The sequence below is a fragment of the Crinia signifera genome, chromosome 11 (assembly GCF_055691185.1).
Source record: "Crinia signifera chromosome 11, ASM5569118v1, whole genome shotgun sequence".
Lineage (NCBI taxonomy): Eukaryota > Metazoa > Chordata > Amphibia > Anura > Myobatrachidae > Crinia > Crinia signifera.
Genome location: NC_139227.1, coordinates 60550052 through 60576415, shown reverse-complemented (window position 1 = coordinate 60576415; position 26364 = coordinate 60550052). Strand labels below are relative to the sequence as shown.

The following is a 26364-nucleotide window of genomic DNA, read 5'->3' as shown; positions in this document are numbered from 1 at the left end:
GGCCCTCGAATATTTACTGGAAGTGTGAAGCGGCCCCTCAGCCAAAATTATTGCCCACCCCTGGCCTACAGTATGCACAATAGTCTCATATGAAGTGTACCTGGGGAGCCAAGTCACCTTAGGTCGTACCCCCTAACTAACTACACTTCCATGCCCACACTGATACTGTAGTAAACGTATATGTGCCTGCCCATTGTTATTGTACCACTATGTAAACACAGGTGTAAAGGTCCACAAACCTAAGATTAGTACCTGTCTATGTATAGATACATTTTGGTGCACACGTTGTATGAAAATACAGTTACGCCACATTTACATATATAACTTTAAATGATGATCATAATATTTCATTTAGAATGTAATGTAAAAAATGTGGTAGCTCAGTTGTTTTAATTGGAATAACACTATATTTCCTGTCTTTGATAGCCATTGACTGATACAAGACGATTAGATGACAGCTTGTTTGAAAATCAGGTAAGTGTTTTTATGGAATATTTAATTTAAGAATTTCAATGACCTTAAATTGGGTTTATCCTATATTGTTGTATTGTAATCTGAAACGGCTATTCCATGAGACACTTTCTACATTGCTTGCAGCAGCAGGATTGAAAATTAACCTGGTCAGAGGTTATACAAGCAGTCCTGAAAGTCTAGATAAGTAGTCAGCTAGTAATTCAATAAATGGGGAATTCTATGATGATTCAGTTCAGATAAATGGATCAGTCCAGTGGCGTAACTATAAATTGTCCTCCCCCCTGCTAAAAAAGTTTGTGGTGCCCCCTTTAGACCCCTTGACTGCTGAGCTTTTCTTTGTTGGAGTGCCACCCTCGATGTGCTTATATTTTGGAGTGGATCCTACTTCTCCCGGGAGGGCACCCAAACCCGTATCTATTATAAGTGGAGTGCCTGCCATTTTCTGCATCTATTATATATATGTTTGCAAGCCAAAATACCTTTTTATCGATTTGTATAGAACTATTCTTTACACCTTGATTAATGGGTGTTTAGGCTCCTAAGCATCAGTTGATTGCTGTACATGTTTTAATACAGGCTTTTGAAAATATCTGCTGAGTGCTGCTGCTTGATTACTACTCTGCACATATCAAATACTAGGTGATTCATCCCACCCTACGGGCGCTCTTCACACTGGCGTAAGGGGCTCCGCCCCTATTAACTGTTTTATTAACAGTCTTTATTGCGTGAAATATGGTTTGTGCAGGAGGGGCGGATGGGGAAATACTGGGGGTGCGTGAGGTATTTACCGAGGTGGATGTGGGGTTGGTGGAGTTGCGGGTGTGTTGGTGTGGGGGAGTTTGATTGATTGGGTGTGGTATGGGAGTTTCAGGTGGGGGGGGGGGGGGTGCCCCGTCTGGGTGGTGTAGGTTGGTGGGGTGTAGTGGTTGAGTGAAGAGTAGTTGTGGTAGTGCTGTGGTTGTGGGGGAGGTATGGGTGTGTGGGTTGTTCGGGTGGGTGCGGTGGGCATGATGGGGTTTGTAGTGGCTGTTAGAATATGCTGGAGCTTATAGTAGTTGTTAATGGGCATGGGGCCATGCTGGGGGTTGCAGTGGTTGGCATTGGGTACATTAAGGATTGTAGTGGTTGGCAGTGGCCATGCTTTTGCTTGTAGCGGTTGGCAGTGGGCATGGTAGGGCTTGTAGTTGATGGCAGTTGGCATGCTGGGACTTGTAGTGGGAGACATTGGGCACATTAAGGATTGTAGTGGTTGGCAGTGTCCATGCTGGGGCTTGTAGTAGATTACAGTATCCCCCCCCCACAGCCTATCCCTCCTCAATAGTGCCTATCTCTGGACCCTGCTGGCTAAACCTAACTCGCCTCATCCTACAACCTAACACACTGTGATTTCCACAGTGATGCGCTACTCTGACACACCAGTAACACACACGCAGGTGATCTGCACAGTGACGCTCTCCTCTCACTCTGGTAGCGCGCACACAGGAGGTGAAATAGACACAAAAAGGGACACGCACATAAATGAAGGGGAAACAGAGAGACACACACGGGATGGGATACGCACAGAGGAGGAGGGAACACACATTTGACACACACACCGAAAAGGCAATTGACATGCACATAAGTGATAAGTGTTGGAGGCATGGGCAGAGGAAAGGGGCACACAGTCATAGGTGGAGACACACAGTCACATAGGAGGGGGGGAGCAGTGCCACACAGGAGGGGGGGCGCAGTGCCACACAGGAAGGGGAGGGCACATTGTCACACAGGATTTTATAGGGTGCGATGCCATTTAGTTTAGTATACACTTGTATGACATACAATGGGATTTAGCCACCCTCCACTGTCCACGCCACCCCGAAGCATGGCGAGCGCAGCGGAACGCGTCCTCCCGACCTTTTCACACCCCCACTCTCCACGTCGGCGTGGAGTTGACTTTAAATAGTGTGGTGAGCACAGCGAGCCACCGAGCCCGAAGCGTGGCAAGCGCACGCGGATTACGTTACATGTATTCCGCGTCGCCACGCTTCGGCCACACTATATAGAATCAACTCCACGCTGACTTGGATAGTGGAGGTATGAAAAGATCGGGAGGACGCGTTCTGCCGCCCCTCGCGGGGCTCGCCACGGTTCGGGGTGGTGTGGATAGTGGGGGGGTGCCTTAATCCCATTGTATGTCATACAAGTGTATAGTACATTAAATGGCATCGCACACTATAAATCGCATGCGATCGCACGCTGTTTTAAGCGGGGTGCGATGCAATCTCATTGCACCGCCCAAGGACAGAGAGCAGTGAATAAATTACATAAGGAAATCGCATTGCATGCAAAAAATCGCATACAATGCGATTTCACTACGGTGCCGTACATATGCTAATTGGGCGTCCTGCTAATACATAACTACCAGGGGGGCGCACTGTCACACAGGAGGGGGGGGGGGGGCCTGCAGGGTCACACAGGAGGGGGGGGGGCTGCAGGGTCACACAGGAGGGGGGGGGCCTGCAGGGTCACACAGGAGGGGGGGGGCCTGCAGGGTCACACAGGGGGGGGGGGGGCCTGCAGGGTCTCACAGGAGAGGGGGGGGGCCTGCAGGGTCACACAGGAGGGAGGGGGGGCTGCAGTGTCACACAGAAGTCAGTCACATGCACTGGGCCTAGCCAATGAGAGGAGGCAGGGGTGAAGTCACTGGTCAGGCTGCTGAAGGGAAATGGAAGTGGGGGTGGGGCCGCAGTTGTGCTGGAGAAGTCTGCACTCAGTGTAGCTGTACTTCTGTGTAGTGTAATATGGCTGTGTGCTGCCTAAGTATTGCAATAAGTTATATCACAGTATAGTGGCAGCTAGGCCAAGGTACATTACTAGAGAAAGGATTATATGTAACATAAAAAGCTTGAAATATGCATGAAAAATACTTAAAATATGCATGAAACGTGTTAAAATATGCTACATTAAATAATAAAAAAAGTAATTTTTAACTTATTTAAAAATCAGCATAAAATCAGTTGCAAATAAACCTCAAAAATAGGCCCACAGCATCTGCAGATGTCTAGTGCTGTACACAGGATTTTTTTTCTTCCTGGCTGCTACAGCAGACTGCAGCGTCCAAAGCTCTTCTTGCATCAACTACACGGACCCTCATGTCCAGCGCCGATGGATCAAATGTCAGCATATCGTGTGAGGGCGGCGCAGTAGAAGGCTTCCTCCCTGCGCCGCATACTCACTGTGATACGGCATTTCCTCCACACCGTGTGATGTCACAACCCTTCTGCCCACCCCTCCTCTGCTGCAGAAGTCTGTCTCTTGGTGTAAACTCCCAAGCCAGGCGCAGGCAAAGGTTCAGGAGCTTCGTAATGGCATCCGCCCCAACTGACTTTTAACAACAAGGATTGGCAGCCTAGAGCAGTGTCAGACATAGCGTATATCCAAGGTTCCCCACACTGCGCACATATTGCCCCAGCCTGCACACTCTACCACTACCTGGCCAGCAGCAGCAGGGCAAAGCAGTGCTGTGACTCGCGGGTGGAAAGGGGGCAGGGCCTAAAATATGCACCATCACTAGATTTTAGGTAAAATATGCAATAACCAGTAAAAATGGGCAAAATATGCAAATGCATATAAATCTGTCTCTATACATTACATTCCCCGTCTGCAGGAGGGGGGCGGGAGTGGCAGCAGGGTGTCTGGTTGTAACTTTCCCCAGTCACTATGGTGCCTCTCTGTCACTCTGTGACTGTGTGTGGGCGGAGTCAAAGGCGCTGATAGCTGTTAGACTATGACTCCGCCCCCAGCGTTATACACACAGTCAGGCTGACAGTTCTGGATAAATATATAAGAGATAACCAGAGGGCACACCTTCATGATGACGTCACATGCAGTATTCACGACACAGTAGGAAGCAAAGCCCAATAAAAGCTCCAGGGGGCACAGACAGGAGGTCCCTAAGGACTAGATACACACATACACACAGCATGCATACACATCATAAATACACAAGTCACCGCATATATACACACCATACATACACACACATACAGTACACACTCTGCATACACACACCGCAGTGCATACATACAAACCATACACACTGCATATATATATATATATATATATATATATATATATATATATATATATATATATATATATATATATATATATATATATATATATATATATATATATATAATTTATTTATTATTGGAGGTCCGGCACTCCTCACTTGCCCCTGCTCCACTCTGTACCTTGACCTGGGTGCCCGCTATACGCTGGCTGCACCAGCGCTTGTCAAATAGCGTGTGGAAAGAAGCGTCACTCCAGGTACTTGTTCAAATAGTAATTTACTGTAAGTCAACAGTGTTTTGGGCCGGAGCCCGTCTTCAGGACATAAACAGTGTGTTACAATTGCTACAGATATTAAATAGCTTACCAGGTCCCTACGTCGGCGTCGCCATTCCGCCCCCTCCATGGCGTCGGATCCTACTTCCGAGTTGTCATAGCCGGAAGTGACGCGGCACCCTTACCGGGGGCCTCATGCGTGCGCTTCACTGACTGTCTGCCAGTAGTTCATTCTGGCATCTAAAAACAGACAAAATACTTTATCAAACTTGTTGTGATTAGTGTTTGTATTGTGCAGTATTCCTATCCTATCTCCTTACTCTTAAATATAATCTCTTTTGTGTATGTATTAAAATGATATTTAGTGACTGCCTTGTTAGTGTGTAATACGTATTAACATAGGTGTGCTGTGGCCAGGTAACCACTAGATGGTGTTCATGTTCCTTGTATTAGCTTTCCTATTTGACATGGCTGTTCTCATCTACGTGGGTTATCCTGTTATGTTAATCGATTAAATGTGCTTGTGCCCTATAAAAAATTGGCCTCTAAGCGGTGTTGGTAACATATGTATGGGGGATGAGTCTGTTAATATAGATATGCGTCTATTATATAAACAATGTACGTATCTCCGTAATCTGGTTGTAATCTATCTGTGGAGAAGAATGCATACCGAATATTTTATGTAAACAATACATTGCAAGCCATTATGTACTATAGCTTGTGCCCTTATTGGACATGTAAAAAGCCATGTCGACTCGTGCCCCTTATTATCTGAAAACAAACCCTGTGTAATCTTACGTATATTTGTGTGTGAAAGAAGAAAGCAAAAGAAAAAAGGAAGTGTGCTACTGGGCATCGTTATTGTTGTTGGGTATGCCCCATTCTAGTTTGTCACCCGTACTGTACAGGTATACTGTCAGACTGGATGGCTATCGTTAGTGTTATGTCATGTTGTATTAGTGCTGGTAATAAGACCAAGTTCCGTCTATTTTGACTGACTTGGATATATGTGAAAAATCGTGAAAAAACCTACAAAGCAAAAAAACGTGAAAAAAAACAGAAACAAATCCCAAGTAAGAAAAACCTGTCATGTATTTCTACATGTTTATGTTAATGGAATTGAGTGTCCCCACTACTGTGTTACCGACTGTGCTGTGGACCTAATTAAAATGAATTTAAAAATAGTTTTTAATCTAATGAGTGTAGATACACTCATTAGATTAAAAACTATTTTTAAATTGTTACTAAGTTACTTGTGCCTTTGTGTCCTGACGACGGGGGCATGACCCCCGAAACGTAGACAGGCAATGGAATAAAAATTCCTCCAGTTTTTTCACCTGCATCAAGCCTCTGAGTGCCTTTGTCCGTTTATATATACATACATACATACATACACATACATATATATATATCATGGTCTGCCTCCCTTCCCCCATGTGATAATATTAAGTCCCACTGCCTGTGCTGTTTAGCACTCTCACCCTCTCATGAACAGGTCATTCAAAGCCACCAGCCCTTTCCTCTGGTGATTGTGCTCTGCTGGGATCGATGCTGGTGCTGTAGGAGGCCCAGGCCGACAGCTTTGAGAGAGGGGGTGGCGGCCTCCTGTTCCTCAGCCCTCAGTAGGTGGTCCGATACCGCTGGCAGGTGGTGCCGGGGGATAGAAGGGGGTGTCTGGCAGCAGGCAGAGAGGGGAAATTCCGACAAGGAGTATGAGGCAGAGCGTGCTCCCGACTCTTACAGTCACAGTGCTACCTTGCGGCATGAGCTGCATACTGCCTGGCTGTCTCTCCCTGCTGCAGGAGCAGCTCCAGTATTTTTAGCTCTCCCTACAGATCCTGCTGGCCCTGGCACCTCCTGGTCTGCTGCACTATAGCTACGCCACTGGATCAGTCCTTTTATATCCACACTATGTAATGCTCCAAAAGCACTTGCAGACTGCACTACATTGTGCTGGCATGCTTCGAAGACTTAAGGCCCCCATACACTATGCGATTTTGGGCCGATTTCACCCGATTTCGGCACTTTGGGCCGATAAATCGGGTGAAATCGGCCCAAAATCGCATGTTTGTGACATCTGATCCAATCTGATGCGCGTTCCCGTGATCATCAGATTGGATCAGGTGGTCGGACCTGCAGAACATAAGATATATCGGAATCTGAGCCATCATGGGCGATTTTTAGCACCCACGATGTTTCAGATCCGATATATCTATAGAACTCCGGGTACCTCCTCTCCGGCGCTGTGGACCTCCTCCAGTCCAACCCCCAGTGTAGTAACAGCAGCCGGCGTCACAGGAAGGGGAAGACGCGATGGGAGGGCAGAGGGCGGCAGTGACAAGACTCTTCCCTCCCTGCTTCAATCTGGATGACAGTCACAGCACGGGTTGTACAGCGACCCTCCCTCTCCCCTGCTGCTGAATGTCTGCACGGGCTTTACAGCCCGGACCCCCCTCCTCCCCAGCTGCTGAATGACAGCAGTGCACGGCACTGTAGAGCCCAGAACGACCCCCCCCAGCTAATGAATGTCTGCACCGCTGCAGAGCCCGCCCCCCCTCTCTCCTTAGCTTCTGAAAGACAGCAGTGCACGCCCCCCAGACCCCAGCTAATGAATGTCTGTCCCCCCCCCCCTCCTCTCCCCAGCTGCTGAAGGAAACCCAGGAGTGAGGTGAAAAAGTTTAAATTAAATCTCCATATAAACCATGTGTGTGGTAGGAAATAGATTGTCTCCATATTATATGTACAATACATATATGTACAATATGTATTATATGTACAATACATACAGTAGATATCCCACTTTCTGCCAGTGTACATGAAATAATATGAATATGATGTGTAATGTAATATCTTATGTACTACTTAAAAATCAAATTGAACAGATCAGTGATATATTGGGGATATCACTGAGTATATTATATGGGGTGACTGATGTATATATGTCTAATACAGATGTCTGTGTGTCGGCATCATTGTGTTAGTGTGTTACCATATGTATGCATGTCGGCATCCACGTGTCATCATGTGTCAGGGTTACTGTGTCAGTGTCCATGTATCTGCATATGTCTGTGTGTCGGCATCAGGATGTCTGCATCTGTCTATGTGTCATCATTGGTGTGTCGGTATGTTAGTATTGTTAGTATCCGTCTGTGTCATAATCAATGTTTCAGCGTGTTTGGGGTTACTGTGTCAGTGTCCTGTGGCTGTGTGCGCTCCTGTGTGTTGGTTCAGCGTGTCGGCTTCTGTCCATGTGTCAGCATAATTGTGTCCATGTGTTAGCATCTGTATGTCGGCATCAGTGTGTCCACATTTCAGGGTTACTGTGTTAGTGTCCATGTTTCAGCATCTGTCTGTGTGTAGACATCACTGTGTCCACATCTGTCCGTGTGTCAACATTAGTGTGTCAGGGTTAGTGTGTTGCTATAACCAGCTTATATCCGAATAGCTGCCTATATACCCCTTATACCTACCATATATATACCACGCTTATACCCATATTCCTGCACCTATACCCCTTATCACGCAGCACCCCCACAACCACCTGTTCAAACATCACACTCACCACTCCAGCACCCGCACTATTTCCCCACCCGGCCAAACCATATTTCAAACAATAAAGGCTGTATCAGGTTAAGGGGGCGAAGCCCCTTACAACGGTGTGAAGAGCTCCCCGCAAGCGCTCCTGTCCTCCGCCACCGCCGGTCCCCACCAGCGCTCCTGTCCGCCGCCACCACCAGCTCCAGTCCCCACGCTGATTGCATTTGAGCAATCGCCTGTGGTTAAAAACCACAGGTGATTGCTTATGCAATTTGATAGATATTATGTGCTGCACATAATATTTATCGATGCGACATTCAACGGCGTGTCTGCGCATCGCGTCGAATGTCCCCTTCAAAATGCATGCAATCATTCGATTTATCGGCCAGATGTGGCCGAAATCAAATGATTGCATGCAATATCTCACATATGTATAGGCAGCATAATACCTGCAAGGTATAGCACTGCTCAGGCCACTCCCTAGGGCCATCCCATCAGATAAATCTCATGGCACATCCAATTTGCGTCAGATAAATCACGTGATTAATCACATGTGATTTATCTGACACAAATTGGATGTAAAAAATGGCACATCAAGTCTCAAATTGTATGTAGGCCTCCTGGGAAGCTGCCAGGGTAGTTCAAGGGAAATCAGATGCAATTTTACAGATCAGATAAATCTCATAGTGTATGGGGGCCTTTAGAAACATAGAATTTGATGGCAGAGAAGAACCATTTGGCCCATCTAGTCTGCCCCTTTTTTTACCCTTCAGGTAAACTCATCCCTTTTTAATCCTTATTTCTTTGTAAGGATATTATTATGCCTATCCCAAGCATGTTTAAATTGTTCTACTGTCTTAGCCTCTACCACCTCTGATGGGAGGCTATTCCATTTATCCACTACCCTTTCTGTGAAGTAATTCTTTCTAACATTTCCCCTGAACCTACCTCCCTCCAGTTTCAGTGCATGTCCTCGTGTTCTATTACTTATTTTCCTTTGAAGAAAATTACCCTCCGGTACTATGTTGAAACCCTTGATATATTTGAAGATTTCTATCATGTCCCCCCTTTCCCTTCTCTGCTCTAAACTATACATGTTAAGATATTTTAGTCTATCCAGGTAAGTTTTGTGATTTAGGCCATGCACCATTTTAGTTGCCCTTCTTTGTACACTCTCCAATGTATTTATATCCTTCTGAAGATATGGTCTCCAGAACTGGACACAGTATTCCAGATGAGGTCGTACCAATGACCTATAAAGTGGCATTATTACGTTTTTTTTTCCTGCTACTGATTCCTCTCCCTATGCAACCAAGCATCTGACTAGCCTTCCTCATTGCTTTATTACATTGCCTCCCTGCCTTTAAGTCACTTGAAATAGTGACTCCTAGATCTCTTTCCTCCTCCGTAGTTTCCATTATAGTACCCTTGATACTATATTGAGCCTTTCGGTTTTTGAGTCCCAAGTGCATAATTTTGCATTTTTTAGCATTAAACTGTAGTTGCCATTCTCTTGACCAATTCTCAAGTTTACTTAGATCATCAGTCATTTGATTTACCCCTCCTGGTGTGTCTACTCTGTTGCATATCTTTGTGTCATCTGCAAAGAGGCATACTTTCCGAAACTTCAATACCATTTGCAATGTCACTAACAAAGATATTAAAGAGCGCTGGTCCAAGTACAGATCCCTGGGGTACTCCACTGGTAATATGTCCCTCCATAGAATGCACTCCATTTACTACAACTGTCTGTTTCCTATCCTGCAACCAGGTTCTTATCCATTTAATTGTTTTATAATCCATTCCCACACTTTCAAGTTTATTTAGCAGCCTGCGATGTGGGACAGTGTCAAAAGCCTTACTAAAGTCTAGATATGCCACATCTTCAGCCCCCCCTTCATCTAGTATTTTGGTCAAGGAGTCAAAAAAGTCAATGAGACTTGTTTGGCATGATCTCCCTGCAGTAAAACCATGCTGTTTTGGATCCTGTAAGTTGTTTAATTTAAGATATTCCACTATTCTTTCTTTTAATAGAGTTTCCATTAATTTCCCTACTACTGATGTAAGGCTCACTGGTCTGTAGTTACTTGCTTCTTCTTTGCTTCCACTTTTGTGCAGTGGAACTACATTTGCTTTTCTCCAGTCCTCTGGAACTGCACCTGTATCTAGTGACTGGTTGAATAAATCTGTTAATGGTGCTACCAACACATCTTTTAGTTCTTTTAGTATCCTTGGATGCACTCCATCTGGCCCCATTGATTTAACCACTTTCAGTCTTGAAAATTCTGTTAGGACTTTCTCCCTAGCAAATGTACTTCCATCTACCTTATTTTTATGAATGTCCTTGAAACTTAACTGTGGTCCCTTCCCTTCTCCTTCTATAGTGAATACGGAGCAAAAGTAATTATTTAGATCTGCAATTGCCTTGTCTCCCTCCACCAAATTCTCAGTGTCTGTCCGCAGTCTTATTATTCCTCCATTTGATTTTCTCCTTTCACTTATATACTTAAAAAAAGTTTTGTTTCCTTTATCTACCGACTGAGCCATTTTCTCCTCAGCTTGTGCCTTGGCACGCCTGATCACTTTCTTAGCATATTTGCATCTGGCAAGATACACTTCTTTGTCATTATTATTTTGAGTCTGCTTGTATGTCCTAAAGGCCATCTTTTTTGCTTTTACACTAGTTGATACCTCTTTTGTAAACCACACTGGCTTCCTTTTCCTGTTACTTTTCTTAACCCTTTTGATACAAAGGTCCGTTGCCTTTAGTATTGCACTTTTTAAAAAAAATTTCCACCTCTCCTGCACTCCTTTCAAGTTCCTCCAATCCGCTAATGAGTCGCTTAAACATCTCCCCATTTTTGCAAAGTCAGCCTTCCTAAAATCCAACACCTTAATTTTTGTGTGACCCTACCTTAATACTAAACCATACTGCTTGATGATCACTGGATCCCAGGTTCTCACCCACATTTATGTCTGATATTCTGTCACCATTTGTGAGTATTAAATCTAATATTGAGTCTTTGCGAGTAGGCTCCCTCACCAATTGCTTGAGAGAGGCTCCCTGTAGGGAATTTAGAAATTTGCCACTTATAGATGATCTTGCAAAAGACTCCTCCCAATTCACATCAGGTAGATTAAAGTCTCCCATGATTATGACTTCCCCCTTTAAAGCCATTTTAGTGACATCAAGCAATAGGCTCCTGTCCAAATCCTGCCCCTGGCCTGGTGGCCTATAGATGACCCCAGTACGAATAATGTCCTTCTCCCCCATTTCTATGGTCACCCAAAGGGCCTTGTGAGTAGTAATTTGTTAGTGCTCAATTCCATTAGCTGGGAGGGAAGCAAGTTACAGTAGTGTTTAAATGCTGGCAGTCTGGGACACCCCGCACACAGATTTTTGTACACAGCTCTATGGGGCAGCAAACCTAGATCAGAAAGACTGGATCTACCATAAGTGTGGCATATAGCATCACTTACAGGCATAGGCTTGCTGGGGGAGTCTAACTGCATCCACCCCATTGTATCAAAACATGCTTTTTTCTATCGCGCAAGCAGAAATGTTCTCCATCAGATGTCTTAGAGGTATTGGCTAGCAAATGGGGTTCTATTAAATATTATTTTCTATAATTAGTTTGTCACTCTGTTTCTAATGACATAGATCTTCTGCCATTGTTGCTTTATCTCCTGAAATACCTCTCCCTCACAGGACAGGATTAGCTGAAGTGAGAACTTGGCGCATGTTCAGGATGTATTTTTGTCGGTACTTATGTATTATCTGGGCTCCCATGTTAAATGCACCCCATTTTTTCATACCCCTACTATCCAACTACGCATGGAGTTGATTTTATATAGTGTGGCGAGCGCAGCGAGCCACCGTGCACGAAGCGTGGCGAGCGGACGCGGTCTCATAAGAAAAACGGGAGCCCAGATATTACATAAGTACCTCTTTGTCTAGAGCAGGCATGTCCAACCTGTGGCCCTCCAGCTTTTGTGAAACTACACATCCCAGCATGCCTTGCAATAGTTTTAGCATTCCCTAATAGCAATACTATGGCAAGGCATGCTGTGATGTGTAGTTTCACAACATCTGGAGGGCCGCAGGTTGGACATGCCTGGTCTAGAGCATCTGCTTCCTGCTGAGATGTCTCTTAGGTCTATCCAGTAAAATAGAGATTGTCCTTAGTTTGCTCCATTGGGAAATACATTAAGTGCACAGGAAACAGGAGACACTACCGACTAGGGGCTTTTTACATCAGGGGAGAATTGGGGCAATTACCCATTCTCCCAACGCCTGTATAAAGGGATCAGGAAAATCCAACATATTGGAAAGCCTTGATTTGTCGATACGGATAAAGTGCACAATGGGAGTAGGTTCATCGGACTCCTTTTTTAAAGAGAACCTGTCAAAAACAGTACTCCTACTTTAAAGAAAACCTGTCAAATACAAATAAGAAAGTTCCCCTATACCGTACATGCGCACCTTGCATGTGTTTTTAAAAGAAATTCAAAATTGAGTCCATATTGCTGTCCCTCTGGGAGAGCATTATAAATGATATCCTATCTGTGTTGTACAGCAGGTTTGTTGTATAGATTTCCTCTGACTCAAGTCTCCCTGGCACAGTGTTTTCTCTGCCACTATAATTATATGGAGCAAAGAGGTTTCACAGCCAAAGGCTGAGAAACAGGCGCCTACAAAAGGAAGTTTTGTTTAGCTGCTCACACTTGGGGGTGTCTAGACCCCAAAAAAACACTATACAAAACACAAAATCACACCAATCGGTGTGGAGGAGCGCTTATAAAATATATATGGAATCAATTGGGTATTACAATATTTATTAAGAGTTATTTATTATGTAAAATGAATAATAATTAAATCATATGCAAGTTAAAATGACAAGTAACCATCACAATATCATTAAAAATGATTAAGTATAGCAAAGGATTTGGCCACAATAATAATAAGGTGGACAATGGAGGTAATACTTATTCTGAGGGAGTCCCAATTCTGGCGATGTTAGAGTCCCTGGTCAAGCTCCAAACTTAGAGCTGGTATTTTTATCACGGGAGTCCATATACCTCGCAGGAGTAGGTCGCGCTGGAGGATAGATTTATAGTCCTCAAACAAGGAGGCGTCCTCACTATTTGTGCGGTCCTTAACATCCCATTGTTAAGAAGGTGGTGGTGTCCCAATACAGATGGATCTCAGTAGGAATTTGTTGTGAGTGTGACCAGGAACCAAATAATTCAGCCGGCTCGTATTTGTAGCAGGGTACTCCAATAAGTCCTCAGAATTGTCCAACAGACTGTTAAAATAGGCAGGTGCTTCCTAACATGTTTCGTTGCTATCTAGCAACTTTATCAAACGAAACATGTTAGGAAGCACCTGCCTATTTTAACAGTCTGTTGGACAATTCTGAGGACTTATTGGAGTACCCTGCTACAAATACGAGCCGGCTGAATTATTTGGTTCCTGGTCACACTCACAACAAATTCCTACTGAGATCCATCTGTATTGGGACACCACCACCTTCTTAACAATGGGATGTTAAGGACCGCACAAATAGTGAGGACACCTCCTTGTTTGAGGACTATAAATCTATCCTCCAGCGCGACCTACTCCTGCGAGGTATATGGACTCCCGTGATAAAAATACCAGCTCTAAGTTTGGAGCTTGACCAGGGACTCTAACATCGCCAGAATTGGGACTCCCTCAGAATAAGTATTACCTCCATTGTCCACCTTATTATTATTGTGGCCAAATCCTTTGCTATACTTAATCATTTTTAATGATATTGTGATGGTTACTTGTCATTTTAACTTGCATATGATTTAATTATTATTCATTTTACATAATAAATAACTCTTAATCAATATTGTAATACCCAATTGATTCCGTATATATTTTATAAGCGCTCCTCCACACCGATTGGTGTGATTTTGTGTTTACTATAATTATATAGTGCACAAAATCGCTGTATTAAACCCTTTTGCCCAAATCTGTCCATATTGTGAGATGTAGACTGTTTTGTTTATAATTTGGGATGGAACCAGGGGGTGTGAGCAAGTGTGGTCTCAGAGTACCCTAGCAGGGACACCTTTTCTGCCCTACAGCACTTGCATGAGGCTCGCATGTTACCTTGGAGAGGCTCCCTGCAACCAGTAGCAATGCAACAGAGCTGCCTGGAGCTTTAAACCGACATTCTAGGCAGGCTCCATGCAGCTAGTGGAGTTGCCCTTCCTGAGCATCACACTTATCAGAGCCACCAGCCCCACCATTAACCCCTCCACTGGCAACCCCGGAAAATTATCCGGATTGCAGCCATCTGTGCTGCGCAGCGAAGCTGAACTCCGTTTCAGCCACTGCGCAGCTCTGGCAGCCCAGCCCCGGCTGTGGTGGCTGTAGCATGACCTTGTAATGTCACGGCACACACAGCCGGGGGCAGGGCCAGGCAGCGGCTGATATAGTGCTCAGTGGCGCTGCCTGGCCCTGGGACACTCAGCAGTGGGGGTTTTGTGGGGAGCACTCCGTAAAAAAAAAAACAAAGCTGAAGGGGTTGAGTGCAACGTAATGAGTTTAGGGTGCTAGCTGCGCACAGGCTGGTATAAAGCCCTGGCACAGCAATATTGTTCTTATATCTGTTTATTTATCTAGGGGTATGATACTTCAGATGCTACTAATGGAGCAAAGGACGGGAGCCAGCCCCCCTCACCACAGCTCCAGCCTCGGCCAACTTTCTCCCCAATGAGCTTTCAGACTTTGCCACTGAATATTCCAGAGCCTTTGGCCTCAGAGCAAATGGAGGGAATGTTGCATCGTAAGCATGAGATGGAATCTCACTCAAAGAAGGCTGCCAATCGGTGAGATACTTTGTGGTTCTAAATAAAAACGCTGACGGTTCCTTTGTCACAATTCCCATAATCTGTCTTCAGTTAAATTTTTGTAGTCACTGTATCTTCCTTATCTACACACAGGTCCTGGCAGAATGTTTACTGTGTTCTAAAGAAAGGTAGTTTGGGATTCTACAAAGATTCAAAGAGTGCAGGCAGCGGCATCCCTTATCACGGCGAGCTTCCTGTCCTGCTTGCTGGTGCCCAGTGCAGTGTGGCCCATGAATACAAGAAGCGTAAGAATGTCTTCAAGCTCAGGTAAGAAATCAGAAACATATGGTGCGAATTGTTTATTGAAATGTTGGTTATTTACTTAGGTAGCTTTTGTCAAATGGAACAGGTCTTTTCTTGAACCACTAGCTGGTATTGTTTTGATAGTCTATGAATTATATTTCTCTTTCGTCCAGTCCAGTGACACAGCTCCACCTTGGGATGTAGGAGGATCCGCAGGAGCCAAGGCACCTATACTGTAGCTGAAACTTTTTTCCTCTGGCTGCAGGATCCTTCCCTTCTGCATCCCATCATGCTCCAGTTCGTTTTAGGTGCCCACAGGAGTGGGTGCTTGGCTGAGTGCAGGTTTTGGTACTTGTTTCCTAGCACGGCGCCCACGATATTCAGTCGCATGGCATTTTTTTCATCGCATGCCATATGCCCGTATGCGATGCGATTTTAAATTGTAGAAGCCCCCTAATGGGTTTATTCAATGTTAAATGTCCCCCAAATACGATTTAAAATTGTATAAGCACCCTAATGGGTGCTTACAATGTTAAATGCACCCCCACTATGAACGTCAACCTGAAGCGTGGCGAGTGGCGGCGGTATGCGTCCTCCGACCTTTTCATACCCCCACTATCCACGTCGGCGTGGAGCTGATTTTATATAGTGTGGCGAGCCACCGAGCCCGAAGCGCGGCGAGCGCATGCGTATTACATTACATGTATTCCGCGTCCCCTCGCGGGGCACGCTGCGCTCGCCACACTATCTAAAATCAACTCCGCGCTGACATGGATGGTGGGGTATGAAAAGGTCGGCGGACGTGTACCGCCGCCCCTCGCTGTGCTCGCCACGCTTCGGGTTGACGTTCATAGTGGGGGTGCATTTAACATTGTAAGCACCCATTAGGGTGCTTATACGATTTAAAATAGCATTGCATCGCATTGTATGGCATTGTATGCCATATACAATGGTATACAATTTTAAATTGTATACCGTCGCATCGCATACCATTGTATGGCTTATGGTATGCGATGCGATGGGCGCCGTGCTAGGAAACAAGTACCCAGGTTTTTAACGCCAGTGTGTTGCTTCTAATAGAACAAATCACACTGAAAGCGCAGCAGAGGCTGACAGAAGCGCGTCCTGTCAGCGCTCTGTGTGCAGGGGTGTCTGTCTGCACCCACTGCACAGCGCTTAACCCCAGCATTGCTGGGGTTTGCCTGGGCCCTGGGAGCGCTCCGCATCCGGCTCCTTGCAGAAGGGGATCGTGGGGGAAGGACCTCCCGCGATGGCGGCCGCCATCTTTGAAGGGTTTATAGCCTGAAATCCCTCCGGGAGGTGAAGGCTGTAACAGGTATTAGGCGGTGCCGGACGACTCCAAGGGATCCCAGCAGAGGGGAGGCACAAGGAGGTGAGGAGACTTAATTGTGGGAGCGGCTAAAGGCCGAAAAAGGGCACCAATTCAGGCTTCCCACCCCACTGAAGCAGGGACTTGGTCCCTTCCCACTTGTGTGCGGGCGCCATTTTCTCTCTCCGCAGTGTGAGCTGAAGCTGGCTGAACCTGTTGCTGCGCACAAGTTTGACCTGTTGCTGCGCACAAGTTTGACCTGTTGCTGCGCACAAGTTTGGAGTCTCCTGGAAGCGCTACCCCCGCTAACGCTGAGAAGTACAGAACCGCAAGCAGACAGCTAATACAACAGGATATACTGTCTTGTACATTGCCTGACATTTTGCACTGTGGGTTAATCATGACTGACACTGGTGATGATGCTGCTTCTGTAGGGGGGGGGGCGCAGGACATGTTTTTGGTGGGTTAAATATTCATGTGAACAGATGGACCAAGGGGAACCTTGCCCTGCTTGTAAGTCTGTGCCTGGCAATACACATGCAAGAGCCAGCGTGGGCTGCAGCCTTGGGGAGGTCTATGAATGCCCTGGTTGAGGCACTAAATCGACAGAGGGACAATTTAATCAGGTCTCCTGGCCCCAGTTTTTCCTCCCAAAATTCTGTGGGATCCATTGCTCCCGCGCAAGGGGACCCCGTATTATTGCAGGTCATTCAGGACACTGCGCAGGGGGTGCATAAAATGAATGCACTCATGGAAAAGTTTGCAAAAACCCCTGATAGTCCTAATTCCTCTAGACAGCCTTCAGTTACACCTCCTCTGTTAGCAGCTGATTCAGATGATGATGATGGTGTGTGTGCAGACGATTTGTCTGGTGACCATAGGGAAGAGGCTGAGGCATCTGTCCCGGGCATTGAGGATCTTATCCTGGCTGCTAGACAGGCTTTGGACTTGTCAGAGGAAGATAGGATTAAGGCTCAGTGCATTTTTAAGAGAATGCGCAGAGAAGCTGTTACTTTCCCTTCAGACCCTGGTATGGTCTCATTGTTAGGGGAGGCTATGAAGGTACCTGACAAAAAGGTGTCTATGTCCAAGAGATATGCAAATATGTATCCCATGACAGAAGAGCATATAAAAATGTGGGAGAAAGTCCCGTTGGTGGATGCACCGGTGGCTAGACCGTCCAAGGCCACAGCATTACCAGTCCAAGGTAGTGCAGTCTTTAAAGATCCGGTGGATAAGAAAGTGGAAGGATGCCTAAAAAGCTGTTTTTGAGGGAGTTTGATTTACACTCCGCCCCATTATTGCCTCAGCTTGGATAGCGAAGGCTATGATTAAGTGGGCTGAGGCTTTGGCTGATCAGCTGCGGCCTGATTCTGTGGCATTTTTCCTGGGAGAGAAACTCAGGTGTGCTGCAGAGTACATCACTGAGGCTGGGGAGGAAGGTGCCAAGATGGCATCCAAGGTTTCCTCCACTTCTTTGTCAGCAAGGCAAGGCCTGGGATGCTGACAGTTAATCTAAGAAAGCCCTGGAAATGCTAGAGTTTAAAGGGGAATTGCTTTTTTGGCTCTGAACTGGAAGCCATTATTAAACAGGCCACGGGGGGTAAAAGTACCTTCTTGCCTACCACCGCTAAGGCCTCAGGTTCTAAGTTTGGAGCATTTAAACCTACTTTTTGCTCCTCCTTTCGTGGTGGTGCTTCCAACAGAGGACAGATTTGGGGCCTTCAGTAAGAAGCAAGGATCAAAAGGAGAGGATAAATCCTCCACATGACAGGGTACAGGCTCCCCGTTCTGGTCTCAGAGTGGGGGGTCGCCTCCTGCAGTATTGGAACACGTGGAACCTTCCAACAACCGACTATTGGGTTCTGTCCATTGTCTCAACAGGTTATCGGATAAATCTCAGGGGGAATCCTCCAAATAGATTTCTGCCAACCCCTTTACCACGAGACGCCAGGGCACGCACGGTTCTTTTGGAAGCGGCCTCGGCTATCAGGGAGAAAGGCGTTGTGGTCCCGGTCCCTCAGGAGGAACACAGGAAGGGTTTTTATTCGATTACTCTTCTTGGTACCCAAACCAGACGGGTCAGTCAGACACATTTTAAGTCTGAAATCTCTAAATCTACACCTCTGGGTGGATCATTTCAGAATGGAGTCTGTCCGCTCAGTGCTTGGCAACATAGAGCCAGGGGAATTTTTAGCATCCGTGGACATCCAGGATGCATATCTACATATACCAATATGCAGGGAACATCAGTCTCTTCTTCACTTTGCGATAGGAGAGACATTTACAGTTCCAGGCCCTACCCTTTGGTCTGGCCACTGCTTCAAGGGTATTCACAAAGGTGATGGCAGCAATGGCTGCGTCACTGAGACTCAGGGGGGTTGTGATCATCCCATCCTTAGATGACCTGCTATTCAAAGCAGAGTCGGAGAACAAGTTGGTGGAAAACCTGTCCATTGCAACACAGTTTTTGCAGGACATGGGATGGGTTCTAAACATGTCTAAATCCCATTTAATTCCATCTCAGAGATTACTTTTTTGGGGGGTAATACTGGACACCCATTTACACAGGGTTTTCATACCAGAATCCAAAGCAAAGGACATCCATCAGTTAGTCATACTGTTACTGCAGGCTCACATACCTACAGTTTGGCAGGGACTGAAACTCCTGGGCAAAATGGTGGCGACTTTTGAGACTCTTCAATTTGCCAGGTTTCATTCCAGAATTTTTCAATGGAACATTCTGTCTTGCTGGTCAGGAAATGCAAAGACCATGAAACAGGAAAGTTTGCTTCCCTTTCAGGAGACAAAGGAGTCCTTACTTTGGTGGATGGACATAGAGACGTTGCTGCTGGGGCGGTCGCTTGGGACTGGGTGGTGATAACGACCGACACCAGTCTCAGGGGTTGGGGGTGCAGTTACCCTTCACCATCGGTTGCAGGGTCCCTGGTCCAAGCAGGAATCCAGACTATATATAAATATATTGGAGCGGGTGCCGGGCGGCTCCCCGACAGTCGGGATTCCGACAGTCATTACTCCGACAACCCCCATAGAGTGAGAATGAAATAGGTGGCGAGCGCAGCTCACCACCGTGCCCGCAGCGTGGCGAGCGCAGCGTGGCGAGCGCAGCGAGCCCGCAAGGGGCTTCATTGTGCTCCCCCTGTGCAGTCGGGATCCCGACGTTGGAGAAATGACTGTCGGTGTGTCATACCACACCCATTGGAGCTTCGTGCAGTTTGGAAGACTCTTCAGCAGGCCGAGGATGGTTTGAAAGGCCTTCCAATCAGAGTGCAGTCGGAGAATGCCACGGCTGTGGCTTACCTGAATCATTAGGGCGGGACTCGCAGCAGGATAGCAATGCAGGAAGTCTCACAGATCCTTACCTGGGCAGAAAACAACATTCCTGTTCTGTCTGCTGTCTTCATTCCGGGGATCCGGAATGTAGAGGCGGATTTCCTCAGCAGGGAGGATCTGCTGGAGAGGGAATGGTGCTTGCATCCGGAGGTATTTCAGGAAATTGTGAGTCGCTGGGGGCTCCCAGAGGTGGACCTAATGGCATCCAGGAACAACTGTCAGGTTCCGAAGTTCTTTTCCAGGACCAGGGACCCAGCCGCCTGGGTGGTGGATGCCATGATGGTTCAGTGGCAGTTTCACCTTGTATATATCTTCCCTCCGTTCCCAATGATACCGAGGGTGTTGAAATGATGGAGGTCTCAGCAGGTGCAAACCATTCTGATAGCACTGAACTGGCCCAGGAGGTCATGGTACTCCGAGATTCTGAGGTTATCAGTGGAGTCTAGGCCTCTTCCTCTTCATCAGGACCTGCTAAGACAAGGGCCGTTTCTTCACCAGGACCTTGCTTGGCTCAGTTTGACGGACTGGCTTATGAGACCACCTTATTGAAAAAGAAGGGTCTCTCTGATACAGTGATTCAGACTATGCTTAGGTCTCGTGAGCCAGTATCTGCAACAAATTATCACAGAGTATGGAAGATTTACATCAGGTGGTGTGAGCGTCAGTTTGCCAGGTTTCATTCCAGATTTAAGGTATCCAGATTATTGGAGTTCTTACAGGATGGTTTTTCCTCGGGACTGGGTTTACAGTCTCTGAAACTACAGCTTTCTGCTTTATTCATCTTCTTCCAGAAAAGGATAGCTTTTTTACAGGGTGTTACCAGGTTGAAACCACCTTATAGGCAGCCGGTGGCGCCGTGGGACTTATCTTTGGTTCTGTCTGTACTTCAGAGTCCTCCTTTTGAACCATTAAGGTCAGCTGACCTTAAGTATATGTCTTGGAAACTTACATTTTTGTTAGCCATTGCTTCGGCTAGAAGTGTTTCGGAGTTAGGAGCATTGTCCTGTAAATCTCCACATTTAATTTTTCATGAGGACAGGGCTGTGCTTCGAACAGTACCTAAGTTTTTGCCGAAAGTAGTTTCCTCCTTTCATCTAAACCAGGAGATTGTGCTCCTGATATTTTCCCCTCCTGAAGGGGCCAAAAATAGGGACAAATTAAGAAAATTGGACATAGGCCCTTATTCAGTTCTGATAGCAGTATGATTTGTTCTCAAAATGGGCAAAACCATGTGCACTGCAGGTGGGGCAGGTCTAACATGTATAGAGAGAGAGTTAGATTTGTGTGAGTTATTTTGCTTCTGTGCAGGGTAAATACTGGCTGCATTATTTTTACACTGCAATTTGGATTTCAGTTTCAACACACCCCATCCAAAATAAAATCTCTCTGCACATGTTGCATCTGCCCCACCTGCAGTGCACATGGTTTTGCCCATTTTGAGAACAAATTTGTACCAAGATCAGATCTGAATAAGGGCCATAGTTCGCGCCTTGTGAATTTACATGGACAGGGTAAAGGATATCCTTAAAACGGATCTGTTGTTGGTTCTCTATGATGTGCATAAGAGAGGTTGGCCTGCTTCTAGGCAGACCATTGCCAGATGGCTTAGGTCAGTGATTGCCTTTGCTTATACCAAGGTGGGTAGACAGGTTCCTTCTCGGATTAATGCACATACCACCAGGTCAGTAGCTTCCTCTTGGGCTGTGTGTCATGAGGCTACAGCGGAGCAGTTGTGCAGGGCTGCCACTTGGTCCTCTGTTCACACCTTTACCAAATTTTACAGATTCCATGAGTTCGCGTCGGAGGACGCTGTATATGGACGGGCAAAGGTTGAGAACTGGCAGTCTGAGTGTACCCTCCCATAATACCGGCTCGTGAATGTCCCAAGGTGGAGCTGTGTCACCAGACTGGACGAAAGAGAAAAGGGGATTTTTGTAAGAACTTACCGTTCAAACCCCTTTCTGAGTCCAGTCCGGTGACACAGCGATCCCTCCCCTACGCTCAGTAAGTCATGCCGTGCATGTGTATCATGTTATGGTAAGATGATTGTGCATATAAGATGTCGGGCATTGTACGGAGTTGTGTATCCTAGTGTGCTTTTTAAGATTGAACTGGAGCATGATGGGGAGGAGCCTGCAGCCAGAGGAAAAGTTTCAGCTATAGGTTCCTTGGCTCCTGCGGACCCTCCTACATCCCAAGGTGGAGCTGTGTCACCAGACTGGACTTAGAGAAAGGGGTTTGAACGGTAAGTTCTTACAAAAATCCCCTTTTCTTTGTGTACTTGGTTACCGAAAGCTTTTTGATAGCTCCCACTAATGAGGTTTGCAGACTTGTAAACTGGTTGTAGAAATAATGTTCATGTATTTTAATGAACACGGGGAAACAAGGCCTTGGTGTATATGTAAATATCAGACCATTAAGCCTTTGGTGTAAAGTATATGGAAATGAGAAGTCAAAGGAGTTTTGTAACCATATAAAAAGCAGGAAATATCAAACATCGCATTTTAAATGTGCTACATCTTGCCGAATGCATACATATTGCATTTACACACCATGTATTGATGAAGATTTGCGATTTATAAACTGTCCTTTGGATGTTCCATCAAGAGCCGTCCTTTTGGCTGTGTGGACATCTGTGTTGATGACCTGGGTTGCTAACTGTGCATGGATGAGAACACTGGAAGTGATTCTATTAAATTCCTCTCGGTGAATCGTGTGAAAATAAGCCTATAGCAGTGGTTTCCAAACTGTGTGCCTAGGCTCCCTGGGGTGCCTTGGATTAGTGGTCTAGAGGCAATAGAAATTATTTATGGTCATTGTAAAAGGCAAAAACATTGCTGGTGGGCTACCAATAATAAATTATGTGGACAAACAGAAGCTAATCCTGTCCCTCACCCATAAATAAACCCATGTATGGCATACAAATCAATTTACAGAATAAGAAACTTTTGGACTAGGGGTGCCATGAAAAAAATTCTGATTCTCTAGGGTGCCGTGATTTTAAAAAGTTTGGCAACCACTGGCCTATAGGCTGCTATTAGGCAGTGCCATCTATAGATAGCGTTGCCTACCAGGTATTGTGTCCGGAAAGTCACAAATAGAATTCCAGAGTTTCTGTTGCATTTTACGGTTTCAAAATTTTGCCCAAAAGCAAATCCATGTGGGGCCAAGTGTTATAATAGTTTTTTTTCATCATTCTTTATACTACACTCCAGCACCATTTTTTTTTTATTCTCCTGCACTCCCTGAAATAAATATTTGTATATCTGCACTAACACTGGTCATGGTAGTAGGAAGCTGCCAATAAAGTGGCTTTTCAAGACCCTGAGGGCTCCAATACATACATCTTGTGACCTATTTTAAACAATTGAAAGTTACATTTGTTGCTCTTTTCAAAATATAATATTGTAAATTGTGAGCTCTTGTTTTATTCAGTCTTTCTCTATTATCTTTTGTTGCTTACAAGAATATACTGTCACTGCACAAAGCACCATCAAATCTGGTCTGCAAAAGTTATTCATTTTTTGTTTCAATATCCTACAGTTTATCGGATGGCAAGGAATATCTTTTCCAAGCAAAAGATGAGGTATGTGTGTCTTTCTCTTGTTGCTCTTGTCCTGCTGGTAGAGAGATCTGTAAGGACTTGGGAAGATTGCGGTTATTTTGTGTAAAATACCCACAAATGTCTGGACCAAAGGGGCCTTTAAAAAAATAAAAATAAAAAAAAAGTTTTAATAGTTTACGAAAAAGCTGCTCTGGTTACATCATGATCCCTCAGTAAATTTTGCCAAATAAGGATTATATAATATTACATAGGCTGCAAAGGTTATTAATAAAATGATCATTACAGATAGGCCAGATGGGATGTAGATCTATTTCATAAAAAGTAGGTAAATGGCAGCTTTAGGGTCATGCTGCTTTCAACTCGTTTTTGTAAGCGTTTCTTAAAACGGGTCTAACGCCAGTTAAACCCCTTTCACATTACATGTTGTAACTGGTTGATTATCATTTCAATACCGTTTTTGTACCATTCACATTCAACCCATTTCACCCATAGAAAACAGTGGATGTCATTTTAAAGAATGTGGATCAACCATACTTAGGTCGACACCGTTGGGTCAACAGGGGGCAAGGTCGAGAGGGCTCTAGGTCACATGGGTGAAGGTCAACAGGTGTCTAGGTCGACATGGGACAAGGTCAATATGGGGTTAGGTCGACTTGGGTTAGGTCGACAAGTCGTTGGGTCGACATGGGACTTTTCGCTGTTTTTTTACCCGAATGTCGACACAGTCGACGTGGACACAGTTGGAAGTGAACTGCAGCCGCTCGCAATGCTTCGAACACACACCCCCCCCCCCCAGCATGGACCGGCTGAGCCGTTCTCACTATCGCTTTCACACCGCAAACCTGCTTTAGACCAGGCATTTAGATGCGGTGTGAAAGGGGTTAAACTTACTCTGACCCGTTTTAAAAAATGTTTTAAATACCTGGTCTAAAGCAGGTTTTGCGGTGTGAAAGCAGCATTACAGTATTTATAATCTAGAGGAAACTAGAGGAAAGTTACTTGATCTTGAAAACAGAATAGCCAGGAATCCACCAGCTCTCCTGTTCTTCTAACCAGCACAAAATAAATAGCAGAGTTCCGTATATCATTTGTAAATTGAGAGCCATCAATTCCAAGGTGCATTCACTAATACAGTCATAGGGACCAAGTTCTTTGCAGTGGGTGTACCCACATTGGGTCATATTTACTTGATTCTAATTTAAGAACAAAGCCTACTAGAAAGTACCATGGAACCTCAAGCAAGCATTATAAGACCAAGACACAAACCACAGCTGCAATTCTCCAACAATTGCCTCAATAAACATTAATATATGCAATGCAAGTTGATGAATCAATAATTCGTTCCCCAACACTCCACTAAATCTCATTTTTGTGAAACCTCATTTAATCACTGAGGTTGCTGTTGGGTTAACATACACATCAGGGAAATTCCAGTTCTAGGACTTCATCTGCTGAGAGGCTTAATATAATGAAACTCATTAGAAACCTATTCTTTCTCCCTTTTTCCTCAGGCTGAGATGAGCAGTTGGATGAGAGTGATCAGTGCCTCACTGCCTTCCTCGCCTGGTGATACAGACGACCGTTCTCCAGGTGTACCCAAGGGTATGACACGGGCAATGACTATGCCACCTGTGTCCCCCAATAGTGCCACAGAGGGCACAGTGACGCTGCGCAGCAAGGAAGGAAAAGAAAAGGACAGAGAAAAACGGTTTAGTTTCTTTAAGAAGAAATAAATATGCTGATTGTCATCGGTACAGGTTGCTCTGTTCAGATCATCACTGCTAATTTGGCCCTGTCAAGCCAACAGCATGGGACCTTTGGGAGAGGGTGGGGCTTGGGTGGTTGTGTGGGTAAATAAGACCACAGCATTTTATATATAATTATTATATATATGCATAACATGCATTTCCAATGATGACTTGACTTTAAAATGAAATGCAAATTGTGAAATCCCAGCTGGGTGCTCCATTTACACTGAATGAAATCAAGACGCCTTTTGGGATCCTCAGTATGAGACATAGGAGCCATTCGTGAGGGGATCATTAATACATCATCTATAAATTCTTTTGTCTCTGTGGAGTCTTTCATTGTCTCTATGCGCATGTCCAGGCATGACATCAGGCCTTAGAGATGCAGTGCCCATTTAGCAGCGTATAATGGAGATGGAGATGCAATAAACTGAAAGAACTTAGTTGTGTTATGCCTCTCACTGACAAGTCAAATGTTTCCTAATGTCAGCTCTATTCTTCACAGGCTACTGAGTGTATAAACATTGTATTGCAGAAGTGTAACCTTGCACACAGTATTGCTTCCTGATTAACACAAACATACTGTATATGCTACTTAATAAACTTGATCTCTGCAACTACATGCACAATATTGCACATCTATAATGATGAATTTACACTAAATACTAGCAACAACTCCTGTTTCTCAGCTTGTTTATAGTGCAGCATGTTGGAAGTCTGAGATATAAGTGGCTGTATACCTCTTAGCAACTATTATACAAGGTTTCAGATAATTGTTTAAAGGTATATGTTAATCTTAGGTACTTATGTATTATCTGGGCTCCCATGTTAAATGCACCCCATTTTTTCATACCCCTACTATCCAACTACGCATGGAGTTGATTGTATATAGTGTGGCGAGC

At 45.2% G+C, this 26364-nt stretch overlaps 1 protein-coding gene across 4 annotated transcripts in view; it reads left to right on the top strand.

Moving 5' to 3' along the window:
• SPTBN2 (spectrin beta, non-erythrocytic 2) overlaps window positions 1-26084 on the top strand; it is a 268184-nt gene extending 242100 nt beyond the window's left edge. For all 4 annotated transcript variants that reach the window (XM_083165163.1, XM_083165165.1, XM_083165164.1 and 1 more), the window contains 5 exons: window positions 427-474; window positions 14996-15201; window positions 15316-15489; window positions 23693-23735; window positions 25226-26084. In XM_083165163.1, coding sequence (XP_083021289.1) covers window positions 427-474; window positions 14996-15201; window positions 15316-15489; window positions 23693-23735; window positions 25226-25447 — 693 coding nt within the window. In that variant the 3' untranslated portion in view covers window positions 25448-26084. The remainder of the gene's footprint in view (window positions 1-426; window positions 475-14995; window positions 15202-15315; window positions 15490-23692; window positions 23736-25225) is intronic.
• Window positions 26085-26364: the final 280 nt, after the last annotated feature.